The 21,071-nt window shown below is 42.5% G+C and overlaps 1 protein-coding gene, 1 long non-coding RNA gene, 1 other non-coding gene and 1 pseudogene across 4 annotated transcripts in view; 2 read left to right on the top strand and 2 right to left on the bottom strand.

The window, feature by feature from the left end:
• XPO6 (exportin 6) overlaps window positions 1–21,071 on the top strand; it is a 96,229-nt gene that overhangs the window by 68,241 nt on the left and 6,917 nt on the right. For both annotated transcript variants that reach the window (XM_006201228.4, XM_015236842.3), the window contains exons 13-20: window positions 4,677–4,836; window positions 8,090–8,182; window positions 11,221–11,365; window positions 12,925–13,071; window positions 13,934–14,123; window positions 18,903–19,058; window positions 20,029–20,143; window positions 20,311–20,482. In XM_006201228.4, coding sequence (XP_006201290.2) covers window positions 4,677–4,836; window positions 8,090–8,182; window positions 11,221–11,365; window positions 12,925–13,071; window positions 13,934–14,123; window positions 18,903–19,058; window positions 20,029–20,143; window positions 20,311–20,482 — 1,178 coding nt within the window. The remainder of the gene's footprint in view (window positions 1–4,676; window positions 4,837–8,089; window positions 8,183–11,220; window positions 11,366–12,924; window positions 13,072–13,933; window positions 14,124–18,902; window positions 19,059–20,028; window positions 20,144–20,310; window positions 20,483–21,071) is intronic.
• LOC140686996 (EKC/KEOPS complex subunit TPRKB-like) lies at window positions 14,191–14,813 on the top strand (annotated as a pseudogene).
• Window positions 17,317–17,389, bottom strand: TRNAA-GGC (transfer RNA alanine (anticodon GGC)). The gene has a single exon. It is a non-coding gene; the product is annotated as a tRNA-Ala (tRNA).
• Window positions 18,360–19,630, bottom strand: LOC140687098 (uncharacterized). Its single transcript, XR_012061194.1, has 2 exons — window positions 19,466–19,630; window positions 18,360–18,661 (listed from the first exon to the last, which is right to left on the bottom strand). It is a non-coding gene; the product is annotated as an uncharacterized lncRNA (long non-coding RNA).

Below are 21,071 nucleotides of genomic sequence, written 5' to 3'. Positions count from 1 at the left end.
CTCTCCTGTGTAAATGGCCCTGGGAGGCTCTGACTGTAGCGGGTTGAAAAGGCTTTGGCTTGTTGTTTGCAGGTTTCACCAGCTTGGGATTTAGGGTTAGTATTTTTGGTTATTTTGCTAATAATAACAACAATAACTTCTATTTGTAGAATACTCATTACATACCAGGCACTGTATTATTCGCTTATGATATCTTAATTTAGTTCTCTGAACTGTCCTGTGAGGTGTAAGTGCTAATAGTAGTTACCCTGTTTTATTTACAGAAGAAGAAATTGATTTTCAGAGATGTTAGTTTACCGAAACTCACATAGCTGTTAGTGCTGGTCCTGAGATACCGTCCCCAGTATAATAGGGGATGATTAAAAAGTTCAGTTAACCAAAATCTGACATTCATTCTGCCAGCTTAAAATACCAGAAACTTAACATTGTGCTTGCACACACACACCTGTCCTGCACACACACACAGTCATTTCACACCACTCTTTTACTCAATTTTCCTTTCAGGAGTTATGCCTGGCCCTGGCCTGTGGTTCCTCTGTTGTGTAACTCTGTTGTTTCAGCCTGGCACAGAGCTGCGCAGGGTGCAGCCTATCGTCTGGATGGGCTTGCTATTTGTGGCAGAGCCTCCCCGGGAGGCTCTTTCTGAGACTGCCCTTCTTGGTGGCCTGTGACAGCTTGTTTCCATGACTATATTAGCTCCTAAATAATCCACTGGGCCCCAGGAGGTTGACGGGACTTGGCATGCCCCAACTACAGGCCTGGTTGTGTAGATAGGCTAGGAACAGCTCATGCAGAACTTTAGAAAGACCACTTTTCAAAGCAAACATGCCTGTAAATATGCTGTCAACATTAATGGAGGTCATTTGACTGTGTACAAATGCTACAAATGTTTCCAGAATCCATTCTTGGGAAAAATCGTACTGTGGTGGTCTGTCCCTCTTGATCCTAAAGGCCCTAAAAACATTGTTTTTGATCTTAATTAAAAAATTGAGCATGTATTCCTTTCCCCCCAAATTGACCCCTAAACTTCCTTTTCAGTGTTAGTAGCTTACTTTTTTATATTTTGTTGAGTCTATCTTCAGGTGAAAATCTGTAGTGACCCTTAAGTTCTTTTTCTGAGACATATCTGATAACTTAGAGCTTCTCAAGTGAGAAGGATAGTCTAATTTATTTTTCCCTAAGTGAAATATCGCGTAAACCTGTGCTCACTGAGGCGCATTTACTGGCAGTTTCATAGTGCGCTTGGTTCTTCCGGGTCATTTCTAAATTTCATCCCTAGCACCGATCCTTGGTGCATATACTCCAGTGGCAAAACCTCTCCAGCCAGAGAAATACTTATTTCCTGTTTTAAAATGAGCTCTCTTATCCATGACAAAGCAAAAGCCAAGTTTCCAATGCAAAGGCTATTAAAAAATGGAAACTCTGAAAACGTTTTGTTCCTTGGTTCCCATGACCATTTACCCCTCACATAACCTCCATGCTATGTTAGTCAGCCTTACTGCCTCTTCCCAGAAACCACATTGTGTTTTCCCCTGGTGGGTTATGGCCTGTTCCTCTCAGTTGCATTTACCCTCTGGCCAGCTTGAGTTCTTGGGTCTCCTCTGGAGCCTGAGATGAGATGAGAGCCTTAGCTTTGTGATTGTTGATCGTCCTGCTTCCACTTCCTCAGTAAACCCCAGGGCAGAGCACATTGTGGCTGTGCCTCTCCTGCCACCGGGAGTCGTCCTTTGCTCCCTGTCTTTCCCACCGGTTGTGGTTTGAGAAATCCTTTTATTGGTTGTTGTGCTGCTTGTGTCCTTACTAGAGGTGTATTTCAGCCAAGAGGAGATTTGCACGAATGTGACCCTTGTCTCCACATCTCCCCAAGACTGTCATGTGGCCACAGGCTTAGGCTTATTCTTTGTTCTGCCCTCAAAGGGTGAAACTAGGGATAATGAAGAGGAATCATAGGGAGACAAAGATTTCTTCTGTGCTTTTGACCAAGCTGTTCAAAGATGGAAGAGGTGCTGGGCTCTGTAGTGGTCAGTTGAGGTGTCCAGGAAGAGGCTGAAGGGCCAGGTGAGAAAGTGAGGAAAGCATGCATCAGATGTGTGTGTGTAGATGCAGGGGAAGAGGGGCAGGCCTGTTCAGGATGACTTTTAGGCTGTCTAATGATCATTTATTAGGGAAACCTGATTTAGGGTGGTGTTTTGGTATAGTTTTTAAAAGAGAAACACAGAATGTTTCCCTTCATGCTTAAAGTAGTTAAGAAACTAGTTCTTTGGTTGTACCTAGGGGTGCCTAGTTCTATATATAAGAACAGTGAATAAGTTGAAAACTAGTCATCAGGGTAGAGCTCGGTGGGAGGTGGAGTGGACAGTGAAGATGGGTGCGTGCAGGGAGAGTGAGGGGTTACTGATGCTGATTGAAAACCTGTGCACATTGCTCTTTGAAAGAAAAGCTGACCTCATCTCTTTTTGAAGCCTGTACCACCACCACATCCAGTTCCAGGGTATATTTTTCTTAAGGGTTTATTTCCCGCAGAGCCCGAAGGCTTGGTTGGAGTGCAAACAGGTGGAACAGCAGGTTTTAGTTTACCCTGGGCTTTGGTTACGTAGCAGTAACTGAAAATCCTTGACATTTGGAAAGGTATATACTTGTGGAACTTTTGTTAACTGGAAGAGGAGAGAGGCATTGTTCTCTCATATGACCCGCATGGCCAAAACCACTTCTTGGTTCTGTGTATTCTGAGAGTTCATCTGGCTGGCGGTATGGGGTGGTCGCCCACTTGCTCTGACTAGAGGAGCTGGCCCACCCTCCTTAGATGCCCACCCAGTGGCCTTGGCAGGGCTGCCTGCAGGCTGAGAATCCCACTGGGTGTCTTCTGCACTGAGATTCTGCTCTCCATGTGGTGTGGGGGGATAGGGTCATGGGACAGGCTTTGTCCCTGGCTGTCTCCTTCAGTTGCCCTTTCCTTTTGTTCTCCTGCTCCTTGGGGTGTGACCCTCTGTAACAATGTCCTCGCCAAAGTATCCCCTTTTTCAGGCTCCTGTCCCCCCCTTCAGGGCTATCACAGGCTCTGTTCTAGCTTCACCACTTGGAAGTTGGTATAGGAACTGAGCACTGAACTTGCTACCTCATCCATCACTCTTGTAGGTATCAGCCTTCCTTTTTCTTCTCCACCCGTGTTGATTATCCATATTCACCTTTAAATAGTAAAGTGAATATTCCCAAGGGCAGTAGGAGGAAATTCAGCCCCCTAAGTCTCCCTCTCCTGCTCTAGCTTGCTCTGTTCTTTTGTATCGAATTCATTAATACGTGTGGTCACTCATTCTGTCCCAGGTGCTGTGCTGGGCATAGCCCCCTCACCATGGAGGAGTTCATAGTCAGTGAGGAGACAAATTTGTAAATCAGTAGTTTTTCTCTGTGTGCACAAGGTTGCCTGGAGGGATGGAGGAGGGGAGGGAAGCTGATACTTCGGTGAGTCTGCAGGATATGTGAGAGTGTGCGAGGTATGAGTGGCCAGAGGGTGAAGTGGGGAGTCCAGGCAGGGACACCAGCTTGTGCAGAGACAAGGCACTGGGGGTTATCAGTGGGTCCAGATGGTAGAGTGGAATTGTAGGAGGAGGTGAAGTCACAGAGACCTGGACTTGAGGCTGGGGAGGTCAGGCTTTCCCCCTTTGGCCGGAGGGATCTTACTCTTAACTGCCTGTCCCTTCCTCCTCCTGGATGCAGAAGTGGGACTTGGTGTTCTAGCTTGGCAGTCCTTACTGTCTTTTGTGGACCTTTGTGGGGAGAAGGGTCCAAAGGGCAAGAAGGTGGCTGAATTGAGGATGTTTTTGTTCTTCACTTTTGCCTCCTCCTTGCTCAGCTTGAAGGCATTATGTTGAAGGAAAGTTTTGGGCCTTAGAAAATCACTAGCTTTTTGTTACTCATTATGAACAATGAATAATACTCTACAGTTTACAGGATTCTTTATGCATTCTAACTCAGCCCTTACGGTAGCGAATTAGGTAGTAGTGGTTGTTTCCATTTTAAAGATGAGGAAACTTATAGAGGAGCTTTAGAAGGGCTCCCTGAGGTACAGAGCCTGCAGATGACAGGGAACTTGTGTCTCCTGAATCCAAGTCCTGTGCCTTTGTTCCATACGGTGTGATCTGCAAACCTTCTGAGGTGGAGTGCTGAGTACACCCAGTGCTTTGAACAGGGATGAGCCGGACCTGTGAGCCCAGGGAGGTTTCACTTCTGTGAAATGAGGCTGTGTGCAGAAGGTCAGCAGATTTGGAGTCACATAGGCTTAACTTAGGAGACCAACTCTGCCCCGAAAATATGACCCATGTTGGGCAAGTTACTAGGCCTCCCTGGGTGCATTTCCTTGTATGTAAAATTGGCGGTGTTTTACCTCACAGGGTCAAGAGGAATCCGCTCATGAATCAGATTGGTCCATGGGAGCATGCCCCAGGCCATCTGTCCCTCTCCCTCCAATCTATCTGTCTCTCCCTCTGGCCTCGGGATACACGTGGGTCTGGCTGGAGACCAGCCAGTTTCCCTGCTCAGTTACTGGGCAGCAGTCTGTGGGTTGCTGTATTTCAAAAATTGTTTTTGCTAAATGTTGCTTGCCTGGATGAGCTGTTATCTGTAGTGGTAACGACAGCGTGTTCTTCCTGTGGAAAACCTTCTGAGGTGCTTTGTTCCAGGTCACAGGTTGAACATCACGGCGGAGAACGACTGCCGGCGCCTGCACTGCTCGCTGCGAGACCTGAGTTCCCTCCTGCAGGCTGCGGGCCGCCTGGCCGAGTATTTCATCGGGGACGTGTTTGCCTCGCGCTTCAACGATGCCCTCACCGTGGTGGAGAGGTGGGTTGGCGCTCAATTGTCCTTGCTTATGTGAGGGGCGGCGTCTTGCCAGGCCGCTTCTGCTCTGGTGCCAGGTGAATGGAGGCTCTGCCGCATACAAGGGAATAGGGAGCAGTCACTTACCCTCTCTGAACTTCAGGCCCCTCGTCTGTGCAGTGGCGTAGACGTCATATCCTGTGGGCTTATTATGAGAATTAAATGAGATAAGGCAGTGAGCACGGTGCCTCGTGCGTAGCAGGTAATAAATCTAAGCTGTTATTTCATGGGAGATCTTACATATATATATATATAGGTGTGAAGACAGGATTAACCTCGGAAGGAACGAATGAGGTCAGTCTTAGGTCTTTGCTCATAGGATAAAGAGGCGTTAGGAAAGCCCTGTCAATAAAAGGACAAACAAGTAAGCAGTAGGCGCTATCCGAGTAGGCAGTTGAATGCCAGAGGGGGGCTTTTTGCAGTCCTATTAGAAGGGGATTGGTTTTCCTAGTCCTCTTAGGGTCCTCAGGAATTGGAGCTGGGCGGCCTCCAGGTCTGACCTGAGGGGTAGTTCCCGACCTTCCCACCACTGAGCTCCTTTTATTACTTTTTCCTTGAGACTCCTTCACAGGGTTCATGGCTGCCTTTGTTGAGGGTCATTGCATACTACCTAGTCCTCCCCCTCCCTTCTCATGAACGCATACACTTAAAAAGTCATTTGCTCAAAATACAAGTGACAGGAGGGTCAGATCATTTCAAGGTAACCAGCGATTTGATTAGATCAAAACTGGGTGGGTGTGGGTCCAGCTCAAATTTGAGACACCTGATGATTTCACTGGCCCAGTAGCTGTATCCTTGGTAACACATGATGGGGAACTAGGCCCCAAGCCTAAGTACTTGCATACCAGATTTTTCATTAGTCCTAATTTAAAAGCAAAGATAACTAAGAATTTTAAATAAATCTTAAAAAGTCAGATTAATATTAATAATAAAAGTGGCATACAGTAGCAGGAGGTTTTCAAAGTAGTTTTGTACATTTTCTTTCATTCTGTACTTTGATGGCCAGGTATTGTCATTTCATCCGAGTGGATTATAGCCCAGAGAAGATGAGTGCCTTGCCTCAGTCACACAGTTCATGAGAAGGGAGCACGTGGACTGTAACCAGTTTCCTGACCAAATGCTACACTCTTTCCAGACCACAGAGCGTCTACTTCCAGAGTCCTTTTTCCTCTTCTTGCCCTAGGCCTGTTTCCACTGATAGTAGAAATAGAACATGTCTTTCTATCATATTTTTAAAATTTAAACATAAGCAATGTATTATTCATCAGATAGTTCAGCTTCATAGTGAGATGACTGATTAGAGATCCTGAATTGTTATTTTATAAGTCCTTATATGTACACGTTTCTGCACTGCTTAGTTTACAGATTCAGTACTTAAAAGATACTTTGCTATCTTGTCTTCATTTAGAATAAAGCAGGAGAAAAGCCTCCTTGTTAAGGCTACGTGATCTTAATAGCCATTATGATTAGTAGTGTTTTCACTTATAGGTTACGTAAAATACACCTAATATTAAAAACATAGAAATATTAAAAGACACATTTAGAAGTTCATTTTTAGTGTAGAACAACATTAGCGAATGCTACTGAATGTAAAAACACAACGTAAAGTCCCAAACTATGATTTCACTTACGTGAGGTACTTAGAGTAGTCAAAATCATAGACAGAAAGCAGAGTGGGGGTTGCCAGGGACTGGGGTGGGAGGAGGTATGGAGAGTTGTTATTTAATGGATATAGAGTTTCAGTTTTACAAGTTAAAAGAGTAATGGAGATGGATGATGGGGGTGGCTACACTTATGAATACATATATATATTTTTAAAGATTTTATTTTACTTATTTTTATTTGTTAATAGAGGTATTGGGGATTGAACCTAGGACCTCATGCATGCTCAACCTATGCTCTGCTACCCCCCATTATGGATATATTTAATGTTCCTGAACTGTACACTCAACAGCATGGATGTAAAGAATGTAGAACAGTTTAAAAAATTGAATACGGAGTGCACATTGGTGTATTACTTACTGATAGTAGTTGTTTTGATGCCTAATTATTACCACTACACCCCCCTTCCTAGGACTTCAGATTGAGAACTCTTGGCTCTTTTACCCTTACTTCCTTGGCTGACTGGAAATGCCTTTCTGACTGCTCCCTAACCCTGAATAATTTGTGGCTCAAGCTTGTGGTTTTCTATTAAAGTCCTGCTTTCTCCCCTCCTCAGGGAGGAACATTTTTCAGAATATGCGCCACATGCATCAGGGTCCCCTGGATGCTTCTCAAAGATGCAGATTTCCAGACCTCTCCCCACAGCTACGAGTCAGTCTGTGGGCAGGACCAGTGAGCTGCATCTGTAACAAGTTCCTCAGTTGATTCTTATGCTCAGTGAAGTTTGGGACCCTCTGCACTGCTGAATTGAGGGCGAGAAACACACCCTGTCTTCCCTGTGTCCCTCGCAGGCCTGCTCCCAGGATTCCTTACGGAGTAGGGACAGATAAAACTTAGCCACTCGCCAGTTGTTGTTTTTTAACCTCGACTCAGAAAGGAACGTCTGTCTCTAATGAAAGAGGCATTTCCCATTTCCAGTAGAGCTGGCTGTTAATTACTGTATTTTATGTTCATTTGTGTATAGTGAGCCCTTGGGCAACCAGAGGGCTCAGTAACTTGCTTCTTAAAGAATTGTGCTTGAAGTGAAAAATACTTTAATCTATTTTAGACACTTTTGTGTGCCTCCCGCTCCCAGTGTTTTATCATGAACATTTTCAGATCTTCAGAAAGTTAAAATAAATTATATAGGGGATATCCATATACCCATCACCTAGATTCTACAGTGAACATTTTGCTGTATTTTGTTTATCATATGTCCATCCACCTGAAACATATACTTTCTTCCCAATTTTTTTTACTGTAGTAAAGTACACATAGCATAAAATTTTCCATCCTAATCATTTTTATTGTGTGTATTATATTACATTATATTATGTTCTCTGTGTTGAATATTTATATTGTTTTCAAAATTTGGGGGGACTATAAGTGAAGCTTTATATATAAATCTATATGTACATCTCAGATTATATCTTTGGGATAAAATTGAACACCTGGTCTTGATTCTTTTCTGAATGAAAAAAGTCTGTCCTCAAGACCTTTGCTGGTACCTTGTCCATTTTGTCTGGTTTTAGTCTGTGAGCTGAATGTTTTTTCTTACCCGCTTCCTTGCCGACAGGTTGGTTAAAGTCACTTTGTATGGATCTCAGATAAAATTGTACAACATTGAGACTGCCGTGCCATCAGTATTGAAGCCTGATCTCATTGATGTGTAAGTATAGTTCTCCATCTGTGTGTTCTCAGAAAGACTCTGTCCTCTGGCCCCAGATAATTTTAGAGATGAAAAAGGAACTGTAGTGGCTGCCGTGAAAAGAAAAAAAACTCCTACCTCCAAACTTAGAAAGGGAGAAGTTTGTTTGATTATATCTGGGGCAAGTGTTGGTTGGAGTAAGTGGAATTCATCAGATGAGAGCTAGGAGCAGAGGGTATGTGGAGCAGGCATTTCAGGAGGAAAGAACAGCACAAACCAAGACACAGACATGCTATAGAGTCACATGGTTAGGGAGGTGGTGAGCAGTTTCTGTGGTGGGAGTCGAGGCTGGATGGGCATTTTAGGATGAAAGTGTTTCACCTTGAATGCCATGAATCTTACCCTGTAGACCAGTGACTGAAACTGTAGGGTGCAGAAGAATTGCTTGAGGAACATATTCCCTCAGAGATTGTGGTAATAGCAGAATGGCATAAGGCTTGGGTATTTGCATATTGAATAAGAACCTCAAGTGATTTTGAAGCAGGATATCCAGGGACCACACTTTAAGAAACTTTAGAGATAGTGGGAAGCCATTAGGAAAGTGACATATAGAAGGGATAGAGGAATGGGGACTAGAGATGGGGCCATATCGCAGAGATCACACTGCCCAGAAGGCTTGCTCTAGAGCAAGAGCTTTTGTAAATGATGATTTATTGGAACACAGCCATGCCCGTTCATTTACGTATCATCTGTGGCTGCTTTTGCACTACAGTGGCAGAGTTGAATAGTTGAGACAGAGAGTGGATGGCCTGGCAAAGCTAAAATATTTATGCTTTAGTTTCTGCAGAAAAAGTCTCTGACCCCTGTTCTAGAAATAATAGAGTCTTATTTACTGTGGTGGTTAAAGGTTTTTTGTTCTTTTTAAAAAAATACTGCTTTCCTTTTTAAAATTTAGAGAAAGCTTCTTCCAAGAAAGACACTCTAATTTCCTCATAAACACAATGTCTTGCACATTTTAGAGCTCCTCCTTTCACCCTTAAGGAGCTCTATAAATTTGGTAGGTTGACTGAAATTCTTAGATTCCCAAAGACAGACTTTGATGCCTTCCTCCTTATGTTTGGTACTTTATTTAATATAAAATACAAATAACTGCCTGGTCACTATGAATTTCAAACTCCCAATATCTTTATTTTCTTGCTTTAATGTAATTAGTACTTAACTATTTTCTTATTTTCTTGTCTAACTTCTTATCTTGAAAAAGTTCAAACCTATAGATAAGGGCAAAAATAAATGAATACTCATATACTCTCAAGCTAGATTCGTCAGTTATAAATATTTGCTGCTTTTTTCCCTGTGCTTTCTCTCTGTATATACATGTGCACACACATACTTTTTTTGTGAACTGTTTGAAAATAAATTGAAGACATGTCACTGCATTTTTATATCCTTCAGCATGTATCTCCTAGGAACATTCTCCTATGTAACCATAATACCATTATCAACACTCAAGACTTTCGTAGATACAGTTATGTCATCTCTTATTTTATAGAGTATATGTATATATATTCCATATTCAGGTTTTCCCAGTTGACCCAGGAATGTCATTTTTACAGGTATATCTATAGATATATATTTTGTGGATCCAAGTTATAACTAATTGTGAAACACACGGTATGTTTATCTCCTGTAATCTAGAGCCAACTCCCCAAATTATGTGTGTTTGGCAGGGGTCAGGTGGAGAGAGAGAAAGAGAAAGTGACTTTTTGGAGATCTGGACCTTAATTTTTTTTTTTTTAAGAGAATCTTAAAAATCTGTATTTGTCTAGTTGTTTTTCTCTGTATTACATTGCAGTTAAACATTTTTAGCAAGAATACTACGCAGGTTGATGATGTGTCCTTCTTGCATCATATCGAGGCACTAGGGGTCAGTTTGCTCTGTAAATTCTAAATTTGCCCTATGTATTCTAAAATACACTCTCCATTAATGGGAACCAGAGCTCCTTGGAGAAATGCTCCAAGTCTGGTGCAGGTTGATCCTGGAGAATCGTGTCAGTAAAGAATGTTGGGAGCATACAAAAAGGACACAGAGGCTAGCTTGAAAGGAATTTTCCTGGTCAAACTTGACAATTTGATCCTTAAAGAATACAGAAGATAATGAGTTACAGCATATTGAATATAAAGAATCCATGCATCCATATGATTGAAAAAAAAAGATCTGGGAGGGAAAGCTCTTCTTACAGAGGAATACTTAGCTAATAAACAGAAAAAGAAAGAGAAAATTTTCACCAGTTTGCAACCACTAAGACAAGAATGATTTACGCAGGATCCTCAACAGGTGTTTGTTGGGAACGGCATGTTTTACATAGTCTCAAAGTTACCACTCCACAGATTACTTGGTAATTTTTTCAGGAAAGGGAGAAATTACCCACTTAGGCTTATTAGAAGGTCTGGTGTTTGTAAGCTCTGAGATGGCTGCTTCACTTTGTTTAAGGTTTATTATTTATTATCTTTGAATTATGAGCTTTTATATATTTTGTTAATGTCTGTGGTGCTGTACAAAATTGGCAGAAACCAAACATAGTCTTCACTGCTTCGTCTCTAGCCAGATAACTTGCATGGTGTGATGGAAGCTTAAACTTGAGAGTCTCTTATCAAAGCTTATTTCTGAAGCTGTAATTCCTGGTAGTTTACATCTTCACCTGTATTTATGGGTGTAAAATGTTTACTAGTTCCCAAGTCAATACATTATCACTTAAGGTCTTTGATTTTTTTTTTTTAAATATTTACCATTCTCTCAGGTGAACTCACTGTTTGTCACGGAAAGATTGAATGAGATCTGATAGGCAACTGCTTTCTGTATTCCAGGCAGTGGTGGCATATTTAGATGATGAGTTTTAACTTTTAGGTTCTACTCAAGCAAGTAAATGGTTTCCATGCTTTCACATGTGACCTAGAATAGGAAATGTGATGGATGGAATTCTTACCTCCTGTGGAAACAAGTTTAGTACTAATATATTTTGACCATAACCTTTAAAATCGCGTCTCCTCTCCTTTCGCAGGCATGCTCAGTCCCTGGCTGCTCTGCAGGCTTACTCTCACTGGTTAGCGCAGTACTGCAGCGAGGCTCACCGGCAGAACACGCAGCAGTTTGTTACGCTCATCTCCACCACCATGGATGCAGTCACACCTCTGATCAGCACCAAGGTCTTGAAACAGCGAAGGCTACACCTTTTATATAACTCTGTGTCTGTCTTTCTGTTCACATACCCACTTTATTATAAAATTCAAATATAGGATTAGGTCGAATTCTTACTGCTGTGATAGAACTGTGTGTCATTTCATGTTCCTCTTTAGATATAAATGTGAACTCTAATTTTTTTCAGTTCAGTTCTCCCACATGAATACTGCTCATTGTGAAAAAGTAAAATATTGTTCAAATGTACAGACTAAAAAAGTTATAATACTCTTTAATCCCTTCCTTCAAAACATTTTCCTTTCCAAGATGAACACTGTTGCAGTTCACTGTATGTTCTTCAGACTTTTTTCTGTGCTTACATATATAAGTAAAAATTTGTAGATAGCTGGAAATGTATCTTCTTTTGCTAAACAATATACCTCAGAGACCTTTCTATATGTAGAGCAACTTTAGTTTTTCAAATTGTCCAGTGCTATTCTGTAGTAGGGGTGTATGATAATTTTTCTGTTGATGGAAATTAAACCCTTGTATGTACATCCTTGTAGGATGGATTCCTGGAAGTGTAATTGCTGGGTCAAAGGTTATATTCATGTAAAATTTGATAGATTTTATTAAGTTGTCCTCCAAGAAGACCACCAGTTTATATTACTAAAGCATATAGACAGATGTTTTTCTTTTCTTTTTGTAGTTTTAATCATACATAGCATTTTGTACCACTATTAACAGAACAGTGTATTGTTTCCCATAAATTTTTGTTGTGTTTGTAATTTATAAATGAGTTATGATATCCTGAGAGGGGGGTGTTTCAAACTTTATCCATTGATGGGCTTTTAAGTTGCTTCCATTTGATAAAAAGTCATTACAAATAATTCTGAAATGTGTGTACTCGTGACTGTAGCTTTATCCTTTTAGGTAATTTTCTTAGAATAAGTGGGATTATAAGGTTAAAGGTTAGGGATATTTTATGGTTCTAGGAAATTATGGTAATTTTTTTTCCTAAATAATTCTACATGCCACTGACTCTTTGGTGTGCTGTTTTTACTAGTCTTGCCAGTGTTAGTTTCTGTCTACAAAGAGTTTTCTCTTTTGCTAATAGAATGGTACTTGAACCAAGGTTTTGATTGGCATGTTGAGATGAAGGATGTGTAGGGCCTGATTGGGTATAGAAAGGTGGGGTGGAGAGAGAGGAGCAAGTTTGGTTTGGTTGGAGCAAGAGGAATGAGAGGAACAATACCAAATGGTTTGAATGATGTGCCAAGGAGTTTGTCATGTGATTTAAGAGCTGATAGGGAGCCACTGTAGATTCTTGAGCTAAAGAGTGACTGAGTTCGAAGATGCGAGTGACTAAGAGCCAGAGGAGCTAGAGATGGTAATCCTGATTTGAGGGCAGGGGTTATGGGTGTGGCAAAGAAGAGGATGCCTAGTTGCTGGGCATCATTCAAGGAAAACTTCTTTGAGACAGAGCTTAGGTGGTATAATTTGGCATCTGAGAACCACATTTAGCTGCTTTTAATACTAGTGTCACAGGGAATGTAGTGTGAGCTGACATGCCCTCTTCCCTCTCCAGGTCCAAGACAAGCTGTTGTTATCCGCGTGCCACTTACTAGTCTCACTGGCCACCACAGTGCGACCTGTCTTTCTGATCAGCATCCCCGCAGTACAGAAACTATTCAACAGAATCACCGATGCCTCCGCCCAGCGACTTGTCGATAAGGTGAGGCCCCAGAGCCATGTGGCTCAGACTCAGGGAAGCTGAGGAAGAAGAGTCTGGCTTTTTTTTTTTTTTCTTTTTTGCACTCAGAGCTTACAGGCTGTGCCAGCATAGATGGATATAGTACATATGTGGCACTGATGCAGCCTCAGTGCTCTCTTGTTGTCACTCCCCAGCACAGTCAGTGTGCTGATTCAGACATAAAAAGTTCCTCCCAGTAGGCACCGAGGTGGTGCTCCTTTGAGAACTGGGAGTTTGGTATTATGAGCATCCTCTCTGCATTCTTTTTGGTTTAAAACAGTCTGCTTTTGTTGTTATATGTTTATTTTCTTAAGGTTGAGACACTCCAGACAAATATACTCTGCTAAAATCCTCCAGGAAGCTTAGGCTGGAGGTTTAAAAACAATAAAACGGGTGGGGTCAGAAGGGAGTTAAAGTGGTTACTCTTGAGCACCTGGGACATGAATGTATTGCTTCTAACCTGGCGCTGATAGATTTTCTTAACAGCCCTGTTCTGAGTAGCTTCTTGGAGGGTGTCAGAAGCCAGCAGCTGAGGGACAAGTTAGATCCAGTCTCTGTGATTGCTCCCTCTGTAATGCTTCCAGCACCAGATTAGAGGGGAAGCGACAGCAGTAAGAATGATTATTGAGGCTGGCCCTGGGATGTGATGGACCCACTTAGTATTATTGCCTCAGTTTCTCTTTTCCCTTGGATGCCTGAATTGGACCAAAGTCCCAGGTCTGGATTGTAAGGAAGGAGCCTGAGCTCAGTGTGTGTGGTAGGTGTCCAAGGTGGTGTCAGGCATAGCTGCTCTGTGTCCACATTGCTCTTAAACTTCTGATGGATGCCTTGGGGTCTCTTCCAGGCCCAGGTGTTGGTGTGCCGTGCCCTCTCTAACATCTTGCTGCTTCCATGGCCAAACCTCCCAGAGAATGAGCAGCAGTGGCCCGTGCGCTCCATCAACCATGCCAGCCTCATCTCTGCACTCTCCCGAGATTATCGCAACCTGAAACCCAATGCTGTCGCCCCACAGAGGAAGATGCCACTGGATGACAGTAAGTGACCCCTCAGCAGGGGCAGCCTCAGGGGATAAGTAGGGCAGGCATTGTTCTTTCGTGGCAGATGGGGCTTGCCTCTGGGGCTCATGGGTGAATCATCTGTCCACAGTCACACAGCTGCTAAGCAGAAGAGTCAGACTCGGGGGTAGAACCCTGCTCATTCGTGGAATTCAGTGAACACATCAGCTGGGCCTATTTCCTGAATGCAGGAGGTCCCTTCTCTTACTTAAAATGTCAAAAATAAGAAAAATACCCATTTGAAGGCACTACTGATGGTGCCTTCCATGGATAAAAATCCTACAGTGATTATCGATCCATTTCAGATACGTGTATAAGCAGTCAAAGCAGTTCACTTCTACACACTGGGAAACAGGAATTTAAGAACTATCTTTTAAAACTGTTTTTAACCTTTCTCCAAATACAGATATTTTAGAGGCTTTGAAAGAGCTTAGTATCTTCACAAATGACACTTCAAATTTGATTATATTAAAGGAGGAAAAAAAGAATCAAGAGAGCACAATAGTTCAAGTAGAAGGCATCAGATTTTTCTGAAAAATCTTCCTAAAATAGCAAATATTACAGAAATATTTTGAAAATACAAGTCTATTTTCACAAAAAGAAAATAATAGAACATTATCAGATGATGTCATTTATAGAATTCAACAAAAATGTGTTGTAAAATGTTAGAAATAGTAATAAATACTCAACATTTTTTAAAAAACATTACTTTTATGATCAGGAATATTAACATATGCTCATTGTACAAAAATATGAGAATAGTATACAGAAGGAAAATGAAACAAATCTCACCATTTTTAGTATTTTAGAAAGTAACCCATTATTTTAACTATCTTGTTGTCCACCTTAATAATATAATAGACAATTATTTTACCAGCAAAAGCTAGTTTATTCGGGAATAGCCAGAGGAATTGCACTTTGGGATATGAGACCCATGGCAGAGGATAGGCAAATCCAGAGAATAAGAAAGAGGAACTTGCTTTTATAGGGTAAAGGGGGAGAGTTGGGAGGAGCTGTAATAACCAAAGAGTTCTTTGGAGAAACCTGGGAGTTCAAAGTATGAAGGCTTCTCATTGTTTGGGCTCCTACAGTCTCTGATTGGCTGGGCTGTCTTCCGGTGGAAGAGTAGTTTTCTTCCTCCTCCTGGATAAAGTAGGCAACACCTTCCTGTTTGTAGTAATTGACAATACATGGTGGGGAATGGGAGCTCCCCCTGCAGGCCTGTCCTGACTCCTCTCTTAGCTGAGGTTCGGTTCCCCACTGTCTTCCTTTTTCTATTTGTAAATATATTTTATAGTCATATAGTTGCATAAGAATGGCTGTCTTAATGAGGACATCCTGTGTGCTAGGCTCTTGCCTTGGTGATCTTAGCATCCTCGTCAAATCTCTGGCTATGCCAGCATCAGCCTTCAGAGTCTAGTATTTGATCCTTGTTCTAAGTGTTCTGCATTCAGTAATTCATCTAATTCTAACATCAGCTTTATGAGATAGGTACTGTTAAATATCCTCATTTTATCCCTGAGGAAACTGAGGTATGGGAAGATCAAGTAACCTGCTCAGGGGTTACATATAGCTATCGTGGAATCATGTTTTATAAAGTTTAATGGTGTTTTCTCACTTTATCTTACATGTACTTACATCAGGCAGCATAGGCTAGGTTATGCTATGGTAGTAGCAAACAGTCCCCAAGGCTTAGTGGCTAAATGCAAGAAAAACATTTATTTCTTGCTCATACTACATATCCAGTGTGGGTCCGGGGCTTGGGGAGGTCCTGCTTACTCTAGTCACTCAAGGCTCCATTGCAATATGCACTTACACTGGGCAAGCAATGTGGTGAACTGTGGAGTGGTTCTTAGAAGTTCTTGCCTAGAAGTGACGCTTGTCAGTTCCACTCACATTTCATTGGCCAAAGTGAATGGTTATATGGCCATGGCTTGACTGCAGAGCAGGTAGGAATTGTGATGCCACCATATGCTGGAAATACTTGCTGCATAGCATTAATAGTTTCCACAGTGAGCATAATGAAAAACATGGTTAACACTTGTTGAGTGTTTACTGTGTGCCAGGCGCTGGGCTGAGAACTTTATATACATTATTTAATTTAGTCTTCCCTATAGCCCTGTGAGGTGTGTCTTATTATCCTTATTCTACAAGTAATGAAATGGAGGCCTGGAAAGTTTTTCCTATCTCAACTTTATACTTTGCAAAAATGTCCAAACCTACAGAATAGTTGAAAGATTAAGAAAATGAGCAGCTGTTTATCTTTCACCAGGATTCACCAGTTGTTAATATTTCGCCGCACTTGTGTTCTTCTCGACCTCACACACGCTTTTTCTTTTTAACTGAGCCATTTAAAGGAAGTTGCTGACATCAGCACTTTAATCCCTGAATATTTAATTAACCTTTATCTTTGAGAACAAAATACTCTCTTATATAACCAGAACACCATTAATGCAACCAACCAAGCCGTGGGACATTGTTATAGTAATGTCATTTAACAAGTAGACCGTGTTTAAATTTTCCCCAGTTGTTATCAAAATGTGCCTTTTGCTTTTTAAAAATCCAAGATACTTTCAAGGATCATGAGTTATATTTGGTTGTCACATCTCTTTAATCTCTTAATATAAAAAAAATTCCTTTTTTTTTTTTTACTATTTTTTTAATGACATTGACTTTTTTTTTTTAAATGACATTGACATTTTTAGAGTCTAGGCCTATTTTCTTATAAAATGTCCCATAATCTTGTTCTGTCTGATCGTCTCTAGGAGTTATTGGTGATGTTTGTGGGATCACCAGCTTTAGGCAGCGGCTGCCAATCTCTCCATCATAAAGGTTGCTGCCCCCCCACCCCTACCCTGGCCCAGGCTCAGCAGGTGTAAATTGCTCCGGATCATAGAGGAAGTAGTAGTGTCAGGAATGGTTCTGAAAAGTTTCAGATCCCCTGCTCTTCACCACATTGCCCTTTCTTCTTGAAAGCATTGTTTTTAATGGCTTTATGACATCCTATCCTGTGGAAGTACCACAATTTACATACCCATTCTCTTATTACTACATAGTAGTTTTTCAGTTTTACATATTAGTGCTTTTAGTTTTCCATTTTTCTGAGTAAATCTTGGCTCTTGTTTAAAGTTTTGTTTGTTTTTTTTTGGTCTTTTTTTTTTTTATTTTTTAATGGAAGTACTAGGGATTGAACCCAGGACCTCGTGCATGCCAAGCACATGCTCTACCACTGAGCTATACCCTCCACCCCCAGTTTTTGTTTGAATTTCCTTATACATCATAGGTCAGAGTTGGGTCTCTTGACTCTGTTTTCTTTTCCCCCTGAGCTGTTTTCCCTGTGCCTCGTGTGTTCTTGGGGAAGGGTCTGCCCAGTGCAGTTTCCTGGTTCAGTGACTGTCCCTGTGCTGGTAGTGTTGAGAGCGCGGCTCCTTCAGGAGTACAGCTGCCTTTCCTTCACTTTCCAGCATCCCCATGACCCACCTTCAGTGGCCAGGCTTGTTGTGCCATGTTTTCTTCATGCCCGGTCCTCTGAGTGCGTGATGAGGAAACTGAGACTTAGAATAAGCAGTGTCAGGAGTCAAACCTGATTCCACCTCCCTCCAAAGCATGTAACCTGTCTGCTGTCTCCTTCCTTGGGAGCTGCTGCTGCCTACACAGAGGCTAGTGAGCCCTGGGAGCCAGAGCCACCCAGAGAGCTGCCAGGTGGAGGCTGGCTCTCAGCCCAGCCTGGCTCCACTGCTGGAGCTCTGCCAGGGTTGAGTCTGCCAGGCTCAGGCGGAGCCCCAGGGGGCTTCTTGAGGCAGCTGGTGGGAAGAGGAACCCGTTCCCACCAGAACCAAGGAATGTTGACAGCCTTCCTGTGCTGGACTTCTTATATGCCAGGTGCTTCGCTGGAATCATTCTGAACCCTGTCTCTAATCCTCATGGCAACCCTGCAGAGGTGGGGGCTGTTGACCAGCCCTGGTGTACTGACAAGAAACGTGCCCCTGGTGTATAGCTGTGTTGACCATGTGCAGGTCATGCGCAGGCTCCTCTGGTCCGGGCTCTCGCCGTGTCCTGTGAGGTCCTGCTTGTTTGCTAGCTCCTGCCTCTGTTTTCCCTCTGTGCTGTCTGGAGTCATCCACGAGCTCTTACATGGGGTATAGTTAGATGTATTTATTGCCAGTGTCGTATAATATAATGCATAATAATAATAAAGCCCATAGGCCCAGTAGGCCAAGGATTAATCAGGTAGTTTATTCCTTACAGCAGTGATAGATGTGCACAGCGGGTGTGGTGTGGATGGCCAGAGCCTTGTCTGGAATTGAAGGAGGGTGTTTGATCCACATGTGCCCATTCTTGCCTGTGGTAATTACCATGTGACACTTACTCGCACTAGTCTACTCACCGTCTTACAGTCTTAAGTCCGAGACACCTAAAATGAGGGACATTTCATCTTCTCTGTGCATTTGTTGCAGGTGGATAGAGGCAGAATACAGGCAAAAACTGAGCAGGCTGGCTCACAGGCAACTGGCATCCTGGTAGGAAAGGGGGAACAAAAAAGAAAGAAATGGATGTAGAAAGAGGGATACAGAGAGAGTCTTTGATAACTCAGTCAAGAGAGACTGAAAAAAAAAAGAGAGAGACTGAGTTCCTTCCCGATTTCTGTGTGATTGTCCTCTGAATACCTTTGCAGATTTCTCCCCTTCCCTGTGTTCCCTCTTAACTCTGCTTTATCCTCAGACAAGTCATAACATGCAACTTAATCTTGGTTTGCAGCCAAAGTGATTATCCACCAGACACTTAGTGTCTTAGAAGATATCGTGGAGAATATCTCTGGGGAATCCACCAAGTCCCGACAGATCTGCTACCAGTCCCTGCAGGAATCCGTTCAGGTCTCCCTGGCCCTCTTTCCAGCTTTTATCCATCAGTCAGGTAGGAGCTGGTCGCAGGCCTCACTCCTGGGTGGTGCTGACAAGGACCAGAGTAACTGCTTAACTCTGTAGAGCATGCCGAGTTTGTCGGCAGAGCAGGCCTTGCTGGTGAAGGCAGAGGGCTGTGACATCCTGTGACACTGGGTCACTTGGGAACATAAATGGATGACAGAAATAGGGGCATTATGTAGGAGCGGACAAAGAACTTTTTCTGATGAGTTCTGCTTATTTTATGGCAAGGTGGGGTTGCTGAGATGCTTCCCCTTGCCACACTCTGTCACTGTCACTGAGAGAGGCTCTTGCTAGGTCCCTGTGCTTGTGTCGCCTGGCTCTCATGAGAGCATTTACAGTGGTCTTGTCAGTCTTATGAGAGAAATATCGGGAGCTTCCCCATTAACAAATATTCACTGATTGCCTCTTGTGAACAATCAGAGTGTGCTGCTCAGGCCAGGACATACTGTACAAGATGATCGTTTAGGTCTGGAAGTGGAACCACATTAAATGTAACCAATATTTTCTGCAGTTAATCCATTTAATGGCCCAGAGCCATGCAGTCTGAGTACCCCCTCATTATCCACTTTCAGCCACTTAACCCCTGACCCAACTGCAGGGATTATTGAAGCCCTCAGGTGCTGACCGAATTCAGTTGTTGCATCAGTGAGCACAAAATGACCCATTTGCAGTGAGAATTCTGCATGTGTCTGGATGCTGGGCAGTGAGGATGGCTTCAAGATGACCTTCATTTCCTATCGTGAGCTATCAGGCAGAGTTCACTGTATCAGAGCTGTTTTCTTAGCACGTTCTTAATTTTCTACTTTCCATCATTGGCTCTGATGGTGTTGGGGATGTGTCTTCCAGCAGGAAGCCTTAGAGAGGATAGTGCAGATTGCAGAAGGAAGTCCATCAAGCCCAGGGCTTCTGTTTATCCCTGAGTGTGTGCCTCTGATCGTTTGCTTTGTCCCTGTATTTAGATGTGACTGATGAGATGCTGAGCTTCTTCCTCACTCTATTTCGAGGCCTTAGAGTACAGATGGGCGTGCCTTTCACTGAACAGATCATACAGACTTTCCTCAATATGTTTACCAGGTAACTGCAGACCTGCTGTCCTTGGTTTTTGGACACCACTTAGAGACTTGGTGGGACCTGGCTACAAAGCATGGGACTTTTTGCTCCTTTTCTTCATGTGTCATAAGCATTGGTTTTCATTGCTGGTCCCCAGAGAAACATTTCTTTGTGCTTTCTCTTGTCTGCAGAGAACAGTTGGCCGAGAGCATCCTCCACGAAGGCAGTACCGGCTGCCGGGTGGTTGAGAAGTTCCTGAAGATCCTGCAGGTGGTGGTCCAGGAACCTGGCCAGGTGTTCAAGCCATTTCTCCCCAGCATCATCTCCCTGTGCATGGAGCAGGTGTATCCCATCATTGCAGAGGTATGAGGGGCTGGGGTGGTTCCCTGTGCTGCGACTGAGGAAGGAATGAAATGTTGAGGAAAATGTGTTTTAAAGCTAATTTGTTATTTTATTTTTCTTGTAAAGTAATTTTTCTTGCAAGAACAAATGCCATTAGCTTGGTACAGTTTTTTTGTTTTCGTTTTTTTTAATATGTGTTGAGTTACTTAGAAACTAGTCTAGTGTAAGCATAGCAGTTTGATGTCACAAGTTTGGTTGGTAAGGAAAATCAGTCTCCCATGGCAAACAATTTATAACTTAAGGTGAATATGTGGTTTTCTCCAGCAAACACTGTTTTAATAACAAATGTTCATAATAACAACAATATTTTATAATACTTTCCTATTAAGAACTTTCATGATCTGAAGGATACAAAACAAGTTCTTGGAACCATTCAGAGCTTTCATTGTTAGAAAGCTCTTTGTCCTTCTTTGAAAACAGACACTCAGCATGACAAAATCCAAAATAAGTATAAATGTATATTTAGTTTAAGCTTTCTATAATAGGTAAATAAGTGCCAGCCTTTCTTACTGCTCAAATTTAGGCTTAGGTAAGTCCGGTTGCTTTGCCT

This window comes from Vicugna pacos, chromosome 18 (assembly GCF_048564905.1).
Source record: "Vicugna pacos chromosome 18, VicPac4, whole genome shotgun sequence".
NCBI lineage: Eukaryota > Metazoa > Chordata > Mammalia > Artiodactyla > Camelidae > Vicugna > Vicugna pacos.
Note: the sequence above shows the minus strand (reverse complement) of the source record. Positions and strands in the feature narration are given on the sequence as shown.